The 15,635-nt window shown below is 35.6% G+C and overlaps 2 protein-coding genes across 2 annotated transcripts; one reads left to right on the top strand and one right to left on the bottom strand.

Moving 5' to 3' along the window:
• The first annotated feature begins 2,874 nt into the window (after positions 1 to 2,874).
• Positions 2,875 to 5,475, top strand: PETC (photosynthetic electron transfer C). The gene is made up of 5 exons (XM_022280638.2): positions 2,875 to 3,036; positions 3,135 to 3,376; positions 4,216 to 4,333; positions 4,866 to 5,048; positions 5,197 to 5,475. The coding sequence occupies exons 1-5, from the start codon at positions 2,998 to 3,000 to the stop codon at positions 5,296 to 5,298; spliced, it is 684 nt and encodes a 227-aa protein (XP_022136330.1). The 5' UTR covers positions 2,875 to 2,997; the 3' UTR covers positions 5,299 to 5,475.
• A 1,033-nt stretch (positions 5,476 to 6,508) lies between these two features.
• On the bottom strand, positions 6,509 to 9,698 carry LOC111007623 (putative GPI-anchored protein At4g28100). The gene is made up of 2 exons (XM_022280040.2): positions 7,776 to 9,698; positions 6,509 to 7,014 (listed from the first exon to the last, which is right to left on the bottom strand). The coding sequence occupies exons 1-2, from the start codon at positions 8,406 to 8,408 to the stop codon at positions 6,697 to 6,699; spliced, it is 951 nt and encodes a 316-aa protein (XP_022135732.2). The 5' UTR covers positions 8,409 to 9,698; the 3' UTR covers positions 6,509 to 6,696.
• Between the last annotated feature and the right edge of the window lie 5,937 nt (positions 9,699 to 15,635).

Raw genomic sequence — 15,635 nt, 5'->3', positions numbered from 1 at the left:
TTGGAACACTTTTAAGCTAAGCTGTGCATATTATTGTTAACATTTTCAAACCTATCTCTTTCTTTATCATGATTTTAAATGGCCGTGTCCATCGTAAAAATGTCACATATGAAATTGAGATGGAAATATCGATACAATGTCGATCTTAATGGATATTTCTGAAAAAGTTATAAAAGTAAAAAATTCGACAAAATATTTTAATTAACAAATAATCGTTTCACCATTTTTAAATAAGTTAAAAATGATAATATTAATATTATATCTATGTTAGTGAAATTTTCTTGATATTTTTCTTATTTTGTTAATTTTCTTTTTAATATTATGGAAATGTCGATTTACCCTCAATGTCAAATCCATGAATACATGGATATGTCAATGGACATGTCGATCTATAGATATTTAATACCATGTTTCTTATACATCTTATTCAACTAGACAATCTTATCTTTTTTATGAGGCTTACAACTTCTTTTGTTCTGCAATACGATTAACTTTTAGATTAACATTACTCTAATCTACCACTTGTTTAGATAATGAGTCTCTTTACATTTTTACTATGATATGATATATTGTCTATTTTGAATTTAATTAAATTTTGCATGAATTTGTTTGGATGAATCTTCTCTCATCCTTATAATTGTTGAAATTGTTGAAAGACTAATATCATTCAGATCGAGAAGAGAGTAATATATTTATATCGAAATTCTGTAAGTAATCATTGAAATCTTCCATGCCCATATCAATACAAATAACAAGCTCTAAAATTTATAAAAATGTCCATGAAATGTAGTAAAAATAAAATTTTTTTGAACAAGTAATAAACAAAATAAAAAAAAAACTTTTAACACCTAAAATGGCTCTTGATAATTTACTTTATAATAATCAATCTCATAAGATTGTTAGCAAAACTTTAGTGGAACAAAATTTCATATGACCAAATGAAAAAGAAAATGAATGCACATTGAGAGTTGTGTGAGTATATTAGAGGAATTACAAATGAAAAGAAAATTTTGGGAGAAGACACTTCAAAGTCCATGGAAAGACTTTACCTTTTAACAGGGGAGAGATAATTAAAAAAAAAAATTGTTTTCTGTTCGATACGAATCCTGACCTGCCACATGACATGATTGAAGAGGTAAGTTGAGTTGACACGCGCATGAAATGTGGAAATCGAAGCAAAAACGTTTAGGTCAGCAATCAGGGTATGACCTAAACAGCCGAGCCGAGCCGACCTTCGGTAAAGTCCATAACCTAGTCTCTTCCGAACCCGACAACACGCTGCATTTTTAGGGTGTGTCAGAGTTCCTGTCGGGCCTAGTTTCTATAAATAGAAATCCTAGCGTTAAATGCAAGGTATGCAATTCGAGAGAGAATCAGTTAGATCAGACCTCAACTAACTTGTTTGTTGGAGTGCTAACTTTGTTTTGCAGATCTCCCGAATGTTCCGAGAATTCATCCAGTGATTCAGAAAAGGTAATCCAATTCACTCCAACCAACCCCTAATCTGAACTCAGCAGTTATGAGCTCAGACACTCTCTTTCGTACAAACTTTTGAAGAGGGGTTTAATTTTTCTAAAAAACTTTGTAAGAAAGTTAGACGACAATACGGCGTCGTCGAAGGATTCCAGTGGTGTGGAGATCAATCTTTTCCAAAACTTTTCTTGACTTGACCACTTTATTTTCTTTTCCAAAATTTCTCTCATTATTTACTTTTCTTTTTCATTTCTTCCAACTAGTGTTTGTTCTTTTGAAAATATAACACCCCAATTTATTAAATGACTCAAGAAAATTCTTGTGGTCTGTTGGAAAATTAAATATGGGTTTGTGATCTTTTGCTTTGGATGTGTTTTTCTTCCATCTTTTTCTTCGATTAATGACTTTTAATATATTGTATTTAGTTAATGGAAGTTTCAATGCCTTAATTCTAATACTCACTTTTCTTTTCTTCTCTTCTTTTACATTTGTATTACAAAATTTCAGCTATATCTTTTTAGTTTAATTTGTTTTTTAATCACAATTGTCTAATTTGTATTAATATAATATCGTTTCTTCTATTTTTATCCACAGAGTTTTTTAAATATGTTGATTTTTTTAAATTATCATTTTAATTATTGTTCTTATTCTACCCCTAATATTTGCTCACTTATACTTATTTTGATAAACCAATGTAGCTTCTAGTACACTAATTAAGATTAATATGTTTAGAAAACATTTAATGTCATTGGAAGTTTATCAACCAAAATAAATAATTTGAAAGTTCAATCACCAAATTAGAATAATTTTAAAAGCTGGTAGATAAATTTAAACTTTTATGTTATCTCAAAATTTAAATGAGTTATTTGTAGGTTTCATCAACCAAATATTTGTTTCATATTTTAGTTATTATGATTTAGTGTTTTATGAAACATTTTTTTTTTGTTTAAATTGAACAATCGATGTTTTATGAAACATTTTTTTAGATGATAATAGATGTTTTATCTATTAATTTATGCTCAAATTGACTTATGAAACCAGAATTAATAACCGAGGAAAGCAATATTTATTAACAAAGAAACTTAAAATCATTACTATTTATTTCTTGCATAATACTAAATTAGTAAATTACTCAGTTAAAATTTCAATCAAATTTTGCATTATTGTGAGCTACAAACGGCAGCCTTGTTACATTTTGGACCGGATCTTACCGGAAAATAAATTGGGCTTTTCATATAAAGCCATTAGGCCCTGTTGGCCCAAATACTTTATAGCCCAGTAGGCCCAGTTTCATTTTATTGCACTTAAAAAAAGGGAAGAAAATAGATATTTTATTTTATTTTTACCAAATTTCTGATGTTTGTGGCCATTTCGAACCGATGTGGCTAATTGCCTTATCTTGTCCCTTTTGTGGACATCAAAATTCAGCAACCTCACAATCTCTCAAATTTCCACTCCACTCACTAATATAACATTACCCAGAGATTTGTTTCTGAGAATTCCCCTCCACTCTCTGCTCCAACCATGGCGTCCTCCACTCTATCTTCTGCAACTCCTTCTCAGGTAAATTACCTTCTTAATTTTCTCATTTCTGAGACTTAGGTTCCATGATCTTGAAAGGAGCTTAAAATTCGTTGGCGATTGTTGTTGTTTCTGTTCAGCTATGCGCCAGCAGGAGTGCGCTGTTCTGTTCCTCTCAAGCTCTTTTGAGGAAACCCAGAATGACCCAAATGGCGGGGAAGGAGAAGGTAGTTAAAATCTCGTGTCAAGCCACTAGTATTCCGGCTGATCGAGTGCCCGATATGGGTAAAAGGAACACCATGAATCTGCTTCTTCTGGGTGCAATTGCGCTTCCCACTGCTACCATGTTGTATCCTTATACCTATTTCTTCGTCCCTCCTGGGTATGTTCTTCTCTCTGCTCCTGCAATGGCTGCCTGGATAATGGAAGGATTAGCATACAGTATTTAGGGCCTGATTCTTTTGCTTTATGCTGGTTTCCTAATCTCTAATTAGATCAAATGAGAAAATCTTGTGTTCATTTTGGGGATCAAATGAAATTTGACGAATTTGAAATTAAGGTTAAATCACAAGTTTGATCTCTAAAACTCAGGGTGTCTGTTTAGTCTCTATCCTTTAAAATGTTTCTAACTAGTTCTTTAGCTTTTAAGGTGATATTTATTTAGTTTCTATAATTTTAAAAAAGATTTAAGAGCTCTTTGAATTTTCAATTCTATACTTAAACAATGGTCAAAGATATATGCCAATTATTGCCTGAGCTATGCTCGCTTTGGCAATTAGCAATTACATACTTACCTTTTTAAGTATTTATAATAGGCACATTATTATAATAAATGAATGAAGAAACTGCAGTATTTTTCAATGTTAATTGCTTGTCCATATTCTTCTTGTGACAATAATTGTATTGACACTAAACTGGTAAGAGAAATTGCAATGATAATATGCTACAATTCCCTTGTAAACGGCACCCCTAAGATGCAGAAACTCGGTGATTCAAATGGATTTTTCTTTCTTGCATCAGATGGATTCTTACTAGTAGTAACACAATGTTGTCTATATCTTAAAAGCTGCCAGTTATTAATCTTTTAAACTGAACTTTCATTTAACATAGTGTGCTACATGTCACTGTACAATTGAGCTTAAATAACTAAGATTCCGTACTTGTTGCATTCTGATTGTTCCTCTAGTAACTTTTTTGAACTTTTGCTGTATACAATTACAGTTCTGGAGGTGCTGGTAGTGGAGTTGTTGCCAAGGATGCACTTGGAAATGATGTTCTTGCAACTGAATGGCTTAAGGCGCATGGCCCGGGAGATCGAACCCTTACACAGGGGTTGAAGGTGCTGTAAAACTCTGAACTTTGCTTACTAAATGTTGTTAATACTCTGAGCATGTATTTGCACCCCTGCAGCCTTTGTTGCTTCCCAATACCTTAGGTTCATCTCTTTTACATGTTTGTTTAATAGCACGGTAGTAATATGATTATCGACCGTTCCCTAAAAGGTTAGCATATTCAAAAATGAAAAGTGGAACATGCATATTAGGAAAGGAATATCAAAATATCAAATGGCAAGTTGTAATAAACTTATGAAAATAAAAAGTGGCTGCAGGATATGCCCTTTTACTTGCCAACATAGAGATTGAGGTCTTTCAATCATTTGAAATGTGGAGCTTACCCAATTAATGAGTTTCTGAAGGTGATTTACTTTTTGCTGTTATACTTAGAGATGAACAGGAAAAAAAGATATAGCAACCTTACTCAAACAAGATCTGTTCTATAGTTGTGCTACTGTGTCCTTGACTCCTTGAGTTCTAAAATAGTGGGAAAAATATATGTACTTTTAAAGCGAATCTGGTGATGATGGATTTCAGGGTGACCCTACCTACCTTGTCGTCGAGAAGGATAAAACGCTTGCGACGTATGGAATCAACGCAGTTTGCACTCACCTCGGTTGTGTCGTGCCATGGAATGCAGCTGAGAACAAATTCATCTGCCCTTGCCATGGATCCCAATACAACAATCAAGGCAGGGTCGTTAGAGGACCTGCACCTCTGGTAATACTTCCCAAGACCTTCTTGGTTTTGTTTTTCAGTGCTATTTGAAACCCTTTAAACAAGCAATTAATCCTCCTCCACTTGCTGCTGTCAGATTACATGTTGATTTAGTAACCAAGTAGAGTTAAATTTTTGTTTGTTGGGACAGTCTCTTGCATTGGTTCATGCTGATGTGGACGACGGGAAGGTAGTGTTCGTCCCGTGGGTCGAAACCGATTTCAGAACTGGCGAAGATCCATGGTGGGCTTAAGCCTCCTCCTCATGTAACATCTCTCTACATCTATATCTTCAGTTTGAAGCAATATTTTTTCCCCATCACCTCTCATTTTTATCCTGTTGTATATTTTGGATGAAATATGTAAGATAGAAGACAATTGAATCCTAGCCTTGTGTTTATAAGCTTTGATATCAAGTACCACTTTTTTTCTCTGCTGTTCTCTCATTTTCTTCATCTTGAAATGAAATGCAGGCAGAACTTGCTGCTGCAAATGATAGTTAACAGTTAATTTGGATGATTTTAAAGAGAGTAGCTAGCTGTAGCTTTGTTTTTTTTATTGGGTTTCACTGCCACAAATAAACCCATATAAAATTACACCTCTTGATCTGTAACTTAGGATTTCAAGAGACTAATTTTTCAAATAAAATAATGACACCCTTTTGGAAGAATCAAATTTGTTAAAGCAAAATGGGCACCAATCACAATGTCATAAGACAGACATTCAACCCGCAATTCTCTCCTCTCCCTTTGAACATTATTTTGCAACGTCTTGGAATTTGGTGATTTTTTCACTAATCAATTTCCAATATTTCCCCCTCATTTTGAAATGCCCCATATTCCCCCACATGAGTTACATCCTTCAAGATAATATATTATACATTCACGGAATATATATCTTATCTATAGCATCTCAGCATTAAACACAGGATAATCTTATTGAAAATTTGAAATCAAATCATGTATCTTGAATAAAATTTTGGCTAAATAATTCGAAATGTCCTCGAGCTTTGAGGTTGTATACAATTATACCTTTATTGTTTAAGAAACTTCACTTCTACTCTTAACTTAAAATTGAATTAAATATTGAATAATGAACAGAAGCCTTTAAAAAAAGACCACAAATAATCATATAAATAATCTTTAGATAATCATATAAATAGCAAAATAAAGATGTATTTTCAAATATATAATAAAATTTAAAATTTTGTAAAAAGAGTATAATTTATTCAAAGTCTAGCTTAATTTAAAAATATATCGAGAAAAGTTAAAATTATACTATGTTTGGATAGAAAAGAAAAAGTGGCGACATTTTATAAATTTGATTGGAGTGGAATTTCTCAAATTTTTTATTAATAAATGTTTTGTTTTCTATACATTTTAAAGTGTAATGATGATTTAAGAACTGCAAGTTTACTTTCTGGTTTATTTGAAAGCCCCAAGGAAAATTGTCACAAGTGAGAGAGAGAGAAAGTGTCCATCTGATTTAGGAAAAAAAACCACCCAGATTTGACATTTACAGTGTTGCGAAAAGACAAAAAAGCCCCTCATAATCCCTTTTTTGTCCACTAGTTTCACGTGACCCCGACATGCGTACCCCCCAAAAAAAAATAACAAAACAAACGGATCCCAACCCATAATTACCCAGTACCGCTACCACCAAGCAAGCCAATAAACAGAAACCAGTAGGGGTATAATGGGAATCAGAGAAATCGACGACGGAGATGACGACTGCGCCTTTTCCATCTGTAACGAATCGACGGCCAGCGGCATGTTCTCTTGGTCCGGACTACACGTAGACTCGTGGGGAGGATGGGCACTGTACATTATGGCTCGGAGTACGGCCGAAACGGTGGGGATGAACGTCGTTTTGTTTCGGGCGAGTAGCCACGTCAGCCCCATGAGTTGGCAGTCTCTGTTGAACATTTTGCTCGCCCTGTCGCTGGTGGCGTTATTCTTCGTTCCTGTAACCTGTAATTATCAATACAGACAAAGAACATCATATTTCCATGTCCAAACACTCCCTCAAAATGACACAGTAGGTAAAAATTAGCTAATGGGAAAAAGAGGTCCAAAGGGGAAAGAAGAAATAGAAAGCAGCCACATGGGTAGGGTCTCAATTATTCGAGGCCGGAAAATCAGAATTCTTCCGGTAACCGGTATTCTTTTTTCTCTTTTTCCTTTTTTTCAAATGGGCAGTTTTCCTTTTTTATTAATTACAATATTTCAATAAAAATGATAGAAGCCAATTCAGCGTGATTGAATTTTTTTGAGTAAAAAAGGAGGATGGAATTCACAATCTCATGATTGGAGACCATTCAACGACGTTTGCTTCGACCAACATGGTTGATAAAGCATGCATTATCGTCTTAAATATTGATTATTTGATTGCAGAGTGCAATAGTTCAACTAAAAAAAATGTTAAGTGTCTTTTGCTTATTATCATAAAACTTTTGAAAAGTAAGAGAAATAAAAGGCAAGAAAAATAGTTTTAAAAAAAAACTAATTAAGATCGTCAAAAAGATTTTCAGTACGACAAGATAGGAATTCAATAAGAAGGCGGCCCATTGAGTAATTTTTAAAAATTTTTTTTCATGGTAATCGGCTAATTAGCAAACTATTTTTTCTCTTTAAAAGATGAACGAATGGGAATTAATTAACCGATTAGCAATTAATACATATTTATGATATATGTAATTGTTTCATATATTATAACGTAAAAGTAAGATTACCTTTTGGAGGGCACCGAGGCATTTGGTGCAACCCGAATAGGATGAGTTGCGGCAATTCTTTTCAAGATTACGAACGGCGGCCGTCGGGGTGGCGTTGTGGTAGCCGCCGCCGGAGACGTTGAAGGCGGCGGGGCAAGACAGGGAACTAATTTGGTGGAGCCGAATCCCACAGAAGCACAAAACGGCGTCGCAGCTAGCATTCGGCTGCGGAATCCTTATGTTTCTACTCATCAGCGAGGTCTGCAGCGAGTTCACGCATTTCTGCGAGTCGTCGGGCATCATCGGTAGGTCGGCGGCCGCAGACGGCGCCGGAGCGGAGACCTTGAGGGCGGCGCGTGCATGAGCCGCGAAAAGCCACGCGGCCAGCACCGGACAGCAGCGGCTCCGGTCCAGGTCTCGGCCGCAGGCTTCCCTAACGCCGCCGAAAAGCTCGTCAGAGAGATCGAGGTGGCAAATTTGAATCTGGGTTTGAACCGGAAAAGCCGGGACCGTATTGGGGGAAGAGTATTCGCCGGGTTTTAACGGTTGGTTTTGACCGGAAACCGGTTCGACGAGGAACCCTCCTAAACAGCAACGAAAAGTGGCGATGCACAAGAAAATGAAACAAACCAACACGGACGAAAAAGCAGGCATTTTTCAGAGGAAGACGAAGATTTTAGATAAGGATTTTTTTTTTCTTTTTTCAATGGGGTGTTGTTTGTGTTTGGTATTCGAGAAAATATGATTAGAGAAGGGCTCTTGAAAGTGCTTTTTACAAGCGCTTTTGGGCAGGAGGAGCAACTTTTGGTAGAGCTATTTCCCCACTGAAACTAGAGAAGGAAGAAAGTGAATAGGAGAAGATTCGGAGATATTCAAATTTCAACAAAACCCAAAAGAACAAAAAAAGAAAAAAGAGAGAAAGCTCAGGCAATTCTCTCTCTCTCTCTCTCTCTCTCTCTCTAATCTAAATGAAAGAGAAAGGGAGAGAAGGAATGATCTGGTTGGGTTCACGAGTGAAGTCACAAATAAATTACTGCCATTAGTAGAAGGATTATATTATTATTATTTTTATAGTATAATACTATACGAATCTGTCTCAATAATTTTGCATTGTGTAGCTTATAGGTATAAGAAGAGAGAATTGAGTAGTGGGTGTGTGGAGATTCGTTTGGTATTAGAGGGTACAAAGGATTTGTCAGGTTGTGGTGGTCGTTTTCTTTTTCATTCTTTTTCTATTTCAATGGTAGCTGTGAGACTGAGAGGGGGTGGTGTGGGTGATATGAAATAAAGCAAAGCAAAGCAAAACCCACTTTTCAAATTGCTCTATAAAGTGACTGGTTCAGTGTTGGGAGTAGTAGGATTATTAGGGATGTACCCATCTGTCTCCATCTCTTCCACATCTCACAAATACCATACACCTAATTTTGCATTTTCAGTTTTGAGTTTTTTCTTTTCTAACCCAAAAAAAAAAAAAAACTCAGGTACAAGTTTTGAATTGGTTGCTACAGTTGGTTGGGTGATACCAAAACAAAGTCGGGTTATGTCCAAAACAGACAAAGATTTGTATATCAATATGATACATACCTCGCACCTTAAGTCTCTCTTCTAATTAATAGAGAAAGTCTCATCGGATTGGTTCATTCGATTGGACAGCTCGACCTACATCGATTCTTTGATTTCTCTTCGATGAACTTAGAACAACAATTTTATCCTTAAGACATTTCAATTCGATAGTATAAAAGAATGGGGAGGATTGAGGCCTTTTTTAATTTATTTTGGTCCAACTTTTGATCTCTCCCTGTTTATGGTCCATCTATTAATCTCATCCCCTTTGTCTTTGAAAAAATCAATGTAGTGGGTTTCTTTTCTAAAACCCTCGTCCTTTTGACAAGATTACAGAGGGGGATGGGAGATTGAGATGCAAACATAATTCTTCAAATCAATTTAATTTGGCTAATTGAATGATCATCACTAATAATTTCTTCTATTATGTGTAAAAATCTCATTGGTCCCTTTGATGCTCTTTGTACAAAGTTGGAGGAAAAAAAAAAGCACCTAATATATGCCAAGGACCATGTAAGCTTTAAAAAGCTTTAAAAAGCATTAAAATCATTCAAACTCATACTGATTAATCAACATTCTCTTTTGGTAACTCCTTTTAGATATTAGTATCATTAAACCTCATGGAAAAACGTACCACATAACAAAGGAAAAAAAGGCCATTTCTTTTAAAGTGGCCTCAAAATAATCAAGCCCTTATAATTAAACAATCTGGTCTATACTTTATTGTAAAGTTTGAACTGTTGAAAACATTAGGGTAGAGGAAAATGGGCATCTTTAGGGGTTTGACATTTTCTTTGTTGAACTCTTATGAGCAAACTGTTTGCTGCATGACTTTAGCCAGTTTTTTTGCTTTGCGTGCGTTACAGCCATTGCAGAATTGCCACTTTTTCTCTCACACCTCTAGAGAGAGAGAGAGAGAGAGAGTTGGGGCAAAGCTTTCACGTGAAGTGGCCACAAACGTCCCACTTTCCCACTACACACACACTGTCAAGCCTTCATATTCTTATTTTAATCTGCATCCACAATTCAAAAAGAGGGATAGAGAGAGAGAGAGAATTAAAAATTTGTTATTTTGGCGATTTGGGTGTCTTTATCGTCTCCAATCCAGCCCAAAATTCTCAACCTCGAGACCCATTTTCGGTTTTCTTTGCAAAATATTATTTTTTTCTCTCACAGAGGACAAACATCAAACACCTAATGGGCGTTTCCCATGGCGATGAGATGAGAGAAAGGAAAAGGGAAAAAGGTAGGGATTAGAGATAAAGGCGGCAATCAAGCAAGAATTATTCGAACAAAAAGGTTGGCTTTCTCAAAGCCCACTATTACTAATCCCATACATTTCTTCTGTTGTAATTATTTTGCAAAATCGAATACCTTTTCACCTTCCAATGAGCTTCGTTTTTGGCTTTGGCTTCTGGGTCCCTTGGCTTCGTTTCGGAACTCCCAATCCAACCACTGAATAATAATGCCTGAGAAAAGAAAAGAGAGAGGCCTCAACTCAACTTTCCCATCAAAAACAAAAGAAAAAGGGAGAGAAAAAGATGAACCTTTTTTTCGATTTTTGACCCTTTGGATGATTTATTCAATCAATGATGCCATGGCATAGCATATGTTATATGCATGGTCAGAGAGAGGGGTTTTGTTTTGGTTTTTTTCCAGCGAAGGCGTTGGTAATTGAGCTTGGAAAAGTATTTTTTGATGGTACGGCTGTCTCTGGCTAGCCCCACACCCAGAAAGCCTGAATTGATTACATTTTCCATTTTTGTGATTCTGCCATGGATACATCACTTCTTCTTCTTTCATGGCTTTGCCTCATCAAACCAACTCAAATTTTATCTCCTTAGTTTAGGCATAATTTCAATTTAATCCATTATAAAAGTTACAATTTGATTTATTTATATTTTAAATTTAGTTTTAGTTTCATCTCTATAGCTAATCTATGCATAAGCCGAGGATTCTATCAACCACCTCACCAAAAAAAATAAAGTTTTAGTTTTATGTTCGGGCTTATATTTCAAAAGAATAAAAGAAAATTGATATATTTTTGAGTGGGTAAAACACAATTTGAAGGCAGGTTTATCAAACCAATTTGAAATTTGAAATTAAGCTTAAATTATAAAGATTGATTTAAAACTAAATTCAAACTCTAGAGTCCAAATTAAACTATACTAAAATCATAAAAAACTAAATTTGTAATACAAACCTATCTTCTGTTCATATAAATTTTTAAACGAATTGAAAAAAATTCATGGTTACTACCTATTTTACGAAAGATAGGCATTGTGAAGATATGAGGCATAGGAGCTGATCCTTCCCCTTTCAGACTCTTAATAATGGTATGTGGTCCATGAAAAGGGTAACTTCGAATCTGTAATACAAAAACAGAACATAAAAATATTTTTCAAATATAGCAAAATTTAAAATAAACGTGTACTTCTGCTTAAAATAATATAATAAATAAATAAAATAACGTGTATAATTTAAGTATGTCAATATTTACGTTAATTAGTACCTGTGGCTGTCTTTAACCATAGTTCATGAGTTCGAATCCCCCACTTTCATTTGTTGTATTAAAAGAAAAGACATGTTGATAGTTTTTTTTTTTTTTTGAAAATATATATTAATGTTTATAGTTAATCAAATAAGTAGAAACGTATGTGGTTAATACTTTTCTTAAAATTACATAGACATAGACATAGAAGTAATATAGGTATAGTTTTATTTTAAAATGTGCAATTACTTCTACAAGGATACATATTTATAAATGTTTTTTTAACACATTTCCAAAACGTCTTCACTTCAGTACCAAATAACACTGGGCTGAGTGGGTGAGCCAAAAGCCCAATGTAGAAGGTCTTCGATACCGAATAACATTGAGCTGATGGGCTGAGCTTACGGCCCAATGTTCCATGGCAAAAATAGCGACGTAGGCCGATCCAAAAGGGAAAATGCACCTGAAGGCGAACCAATCAAGTTAAAAAAGCGACAAAAAGTAAAGGGAAATCCTTAGAAATGGCTACTCACAGGTTATCGTTAACCAAAATGGCCAAAGTTTTTCTAAATTGCATGGCATGACCAAAGTTGGTTTCCTACATTTTAGGAGGAGTGTATAATCCCTTATTTATCCTTCTACACTGCCCATATTGCCCTTGAAGTCTTTCTCCATTTTACCCATCCACCTTTTATGCCTCCTACATTCCCTTAAATCTCTCCTAAACTAGCAATATTATCGAGTTAATATTGGAACCACCTTAACTACAGAATCTACATAATTTCTAAAATATTTCCATAAAATTTAAACTACCAAATCTACCTCCAAATTTGAACCACCAAATCTACCTATATCATATTTAATATTGAAACCACAAAATTTAAATCAATTAAATCAATGCACTTGAAATCAGAAGGAGGAGCACAACAATTATCAACAATCTATCAACGCAGGAACATTATGAAATCATTCTTAGCCACGGTTTTACATGATGGAAGTTGGGATGATCACAACAATTATGAAGGGTTCAATACAGGATACGTTTTAATTCCATTCGATTCCACCCTACAACAACTCTATGAATGTATCTCTAGAAATCTTCATTTTCCAGAAAGAAAAAAAATTACACAACTTTCACTTTTCAGAAATGGTGCTAGCAAGTCGAAAATTATGAGATTGTTAGTAGATAGGGATGTGGTGTGGGTCATATCCCTGTTGTCAGATGTCAGGTGTAGCGACTACTGCATAGTTGTGGATACTGACCTTGTATATATCTCCAATTACGGGGTTAGTGAACGTTTAGACGCCGCTCAGAATACAGTTTACCTTCGGGGCAAGAAATTTACTTTCATGGATCCTATTGTTCTTGATTGTACTCCCTCTGATTTCACATTGGAAGAATTTTCCGTCTTTCAAAATAAAGAAGAGTTGAAGAAGGCGCTTTATGCTATTGCATTAAAAGGGAGTTTTCAATTTAAAACCGTCAAATCCAACCAAACACAGCTAGTTGTGAGGTGCATCGAAGAAACATGCAAGTGGTATTGCCGCTCCTCTCGATATGGCGACGATAAATTATGGATGATTAGAAAACTCGTACTGGATCATACGTGTTCGATTGACGTTGTTCGTAGTCACCATAAGCAAGCAACAGCAACAATGATAAGCGAATTTGTCAAGACAATGTTAAGTATGAACAACGGGAGGAACTATAGTCCACGCGACATAATTGATTATGTCCGGAAGAAGCACGGAGTCAATATTAGTTATGACAAGGCTTGGAGAGGAAGAGAGAAGGCCGTAAACTCATTAAGGGGGTCACCAGAACAGTCGTACGCTCTCATCCCGTCTTTTGCAGGCAGGCTGATCGATAAAAATCCAGGTACCGTATTTGCCTTTACTTACTCTGTCTTTAGTCAGTCTATACGCGTATTTAGTCTATTTATTTCTGCAGGGACGTACACCGCTCATGAGGTTGATGGTGATGGAAGGTTTAAATTTTTTTTTTAGAAAGTTTCATGTATAAGTGTGTCACCCTCGTGGTTTTTGGGATTGGCTTAGGAGTTCAAACGACGGTTGATGGTATCATCTTGGCGTCTTCTCTTGAGCAATACTTTTTCCCCTCAGTGCGTCTATATAGATTCCCGTAGCAATATTTTCGGTCGAACCCTCCACCTTCTTCATTTTTAAATCATTGGGCAATAAATATTTTTTTTTCCATTTTTATATTGGTGTTCACCTAAGAATTCAAATAGACCATGTTACCATGACAACACATGTATCTAACTTTGTTTTAGAGTTAGGACAATTATGTAAACATTACCTCTTGAAGTGCTGACTTCCCTTCTGAAAGTCGAACCTCACGGGGAAGTACTTGATCCTGTATTTTTATTCCCATAGCATATAATGTCTAAAATGTCAAACCTCCCATCACCATTATATGTATATATAGTTATAAGATTACTCACCCGTTGCAAATTATTTATTCCTCTACTAGCCGGTGTTTTTAGAAGCTTAGAGTGTCCAAGTTTAGATGTGTCCTGCATAAGGTAGGATTACATGAGTTACTGTTTCATTACATGAGTTACTGTTTCATTACATGAGTTATAGTTTATACATCTAAATAAAACAAAAGGTTCACCTTTCTCATTGTTGCCCCTCCTACTTCGGTCCTGTTCATCTTCTCAATAATTTGGTCCTCGTCAATACATCTTATGACCTCATTTATTTGTTCATCAATATCATCAAGTCCATCACATGCCTGCATCATATAATAAACATCTTGAGTTCATATTTCAAATATCATAAGTGCATCACATATTATGTTCTTTTTCGCTACCTGAGTTTTGTCTTGGGTGGGTTGTTTTTCAGAAACCTTTCCTGCAGTAGTTGTCGGGGTGGCACCTGTCCGGATACCTTGCACAATTGTAAGGCATTGTTGTCTTTGTCTACCTGTAGGGTCCTCCTCATCATCTTTTCTCTGCACAGCTGAGGCTTTTTCTTGGTGATGATCATCAATTGGATGGTCATTTTTTTTCTTATCTGTTTGACCTTCTATAATCTCAAGCTCATTTGTAAATGATGATGTTCCCTGCAATATTACAACCGTCATATATCAGGATGAGAATGTAATAAACATATGGGGTACCTAATTACATTTACCTTGTAGATAGTTTCGAATGCAGTTCCCACATTCACATCCCCTCTCATCATAAACCTATCGAGTCTGTCATCCTCTGATCCAGCACTTGTGTTCAATTGTTCAAGAATCATGTTTAAGCTAGTCATAATGCCATCAAGCTTCCCTGCAAATTCCTTCTGGGTCTTTACAATTTCATCCTGCTTCTTTTCAATTGCAGTCAAACGCTCGTTTATACCTATTGCACTCCCAAATGCTAGGGCTTGGACGCCCCCCATTGTTGTTCCATCTTGATCTTCAAGGAATGGCGCCATATATGGCATGGTTAGTTCCTCTTCGGTTGGCTCCATTGGCACCACTTCCAGCTACACAAAAAAAGTGAGGTATTTAGTAATTTAATCAGGTTGACAGTACAAATTATTTTAAAAAAGAGTAACTAGAACATTACCGTTGGCGAGTCAAAAAACTTTGCAGCTAATTCCTTCCACTCAGGCTGCAGTTCGGCTTCCTAGTTGAGCATCTGCGGAGTGCCATAACCAATCCTCCGTGCATAATAATTTGGTGGGATACTAAGTGAAGGTATGACCTCGTATGCCCACACTATCAGTGCAGATATGAATCCACTCATCCCTACTCCTGTTAGTCCTCGACTGTCTGGCGCCTTTTTCATGTAGTCAATAAGGAGGTCAAA

Source organism: Momordica charantia (genome assembly GCF_013281855.1).
Source record: "Momordica charantia cultivar OHB3-1 chromosome 4 unlocalized genomic scaffold, Mcharantia_2.0 BLBB01000004.1, whole genome shotgun sequence".
NCBI lineage: Eukaryota > Viridiplantae > Streptophyta > Magnoliopsida > Cucurbitales > Cucurbitaceae > Momordica > Momordica charantia.
Note: the sequence above shows the minus strand (reverse complement) of the source record. Positions and strands in the feature narration are given on the sequence as shown.

Bases quoted from the DNA above. Each gene is read 5' to 3' on its own strand.
- LOC111007623 (XM_022280040.2), bottom strand. From the start codon at position 8,408: ATGCCTGCTTTTTCGTCCGTGTTGGTTTGTTTCATTTTCTTGTGCATC. The intron at 7,015-7,775 runs GTAATCTTACTT...TGATAATTACAG, and splicing joins GCCTCGGTGCCCTCCAAAAG to GTTACAGGAACGAAGAATAA.
- PETC (XM_022280638.2), top strand. From the start codon at position 2,998: ATGGCGTCCTCCACTCTATCTTCTGCAACTCCTTCTCAG. The intron at 3,037-3,134 runs GTAAATTACCTT...GTTTCTGTTCAG, and splicing joins CTTCTGCAACTCCTTCTCAG to CTATGCGCCAGCAGGAGTGC. The intron at 5,049-5,196 runs GTAATACTTCCC...TTGTTGGGACAG, and splicing joins TTAGAGGACCTGCACCTCTG to TCTCTTGCATTGGTTCATGC.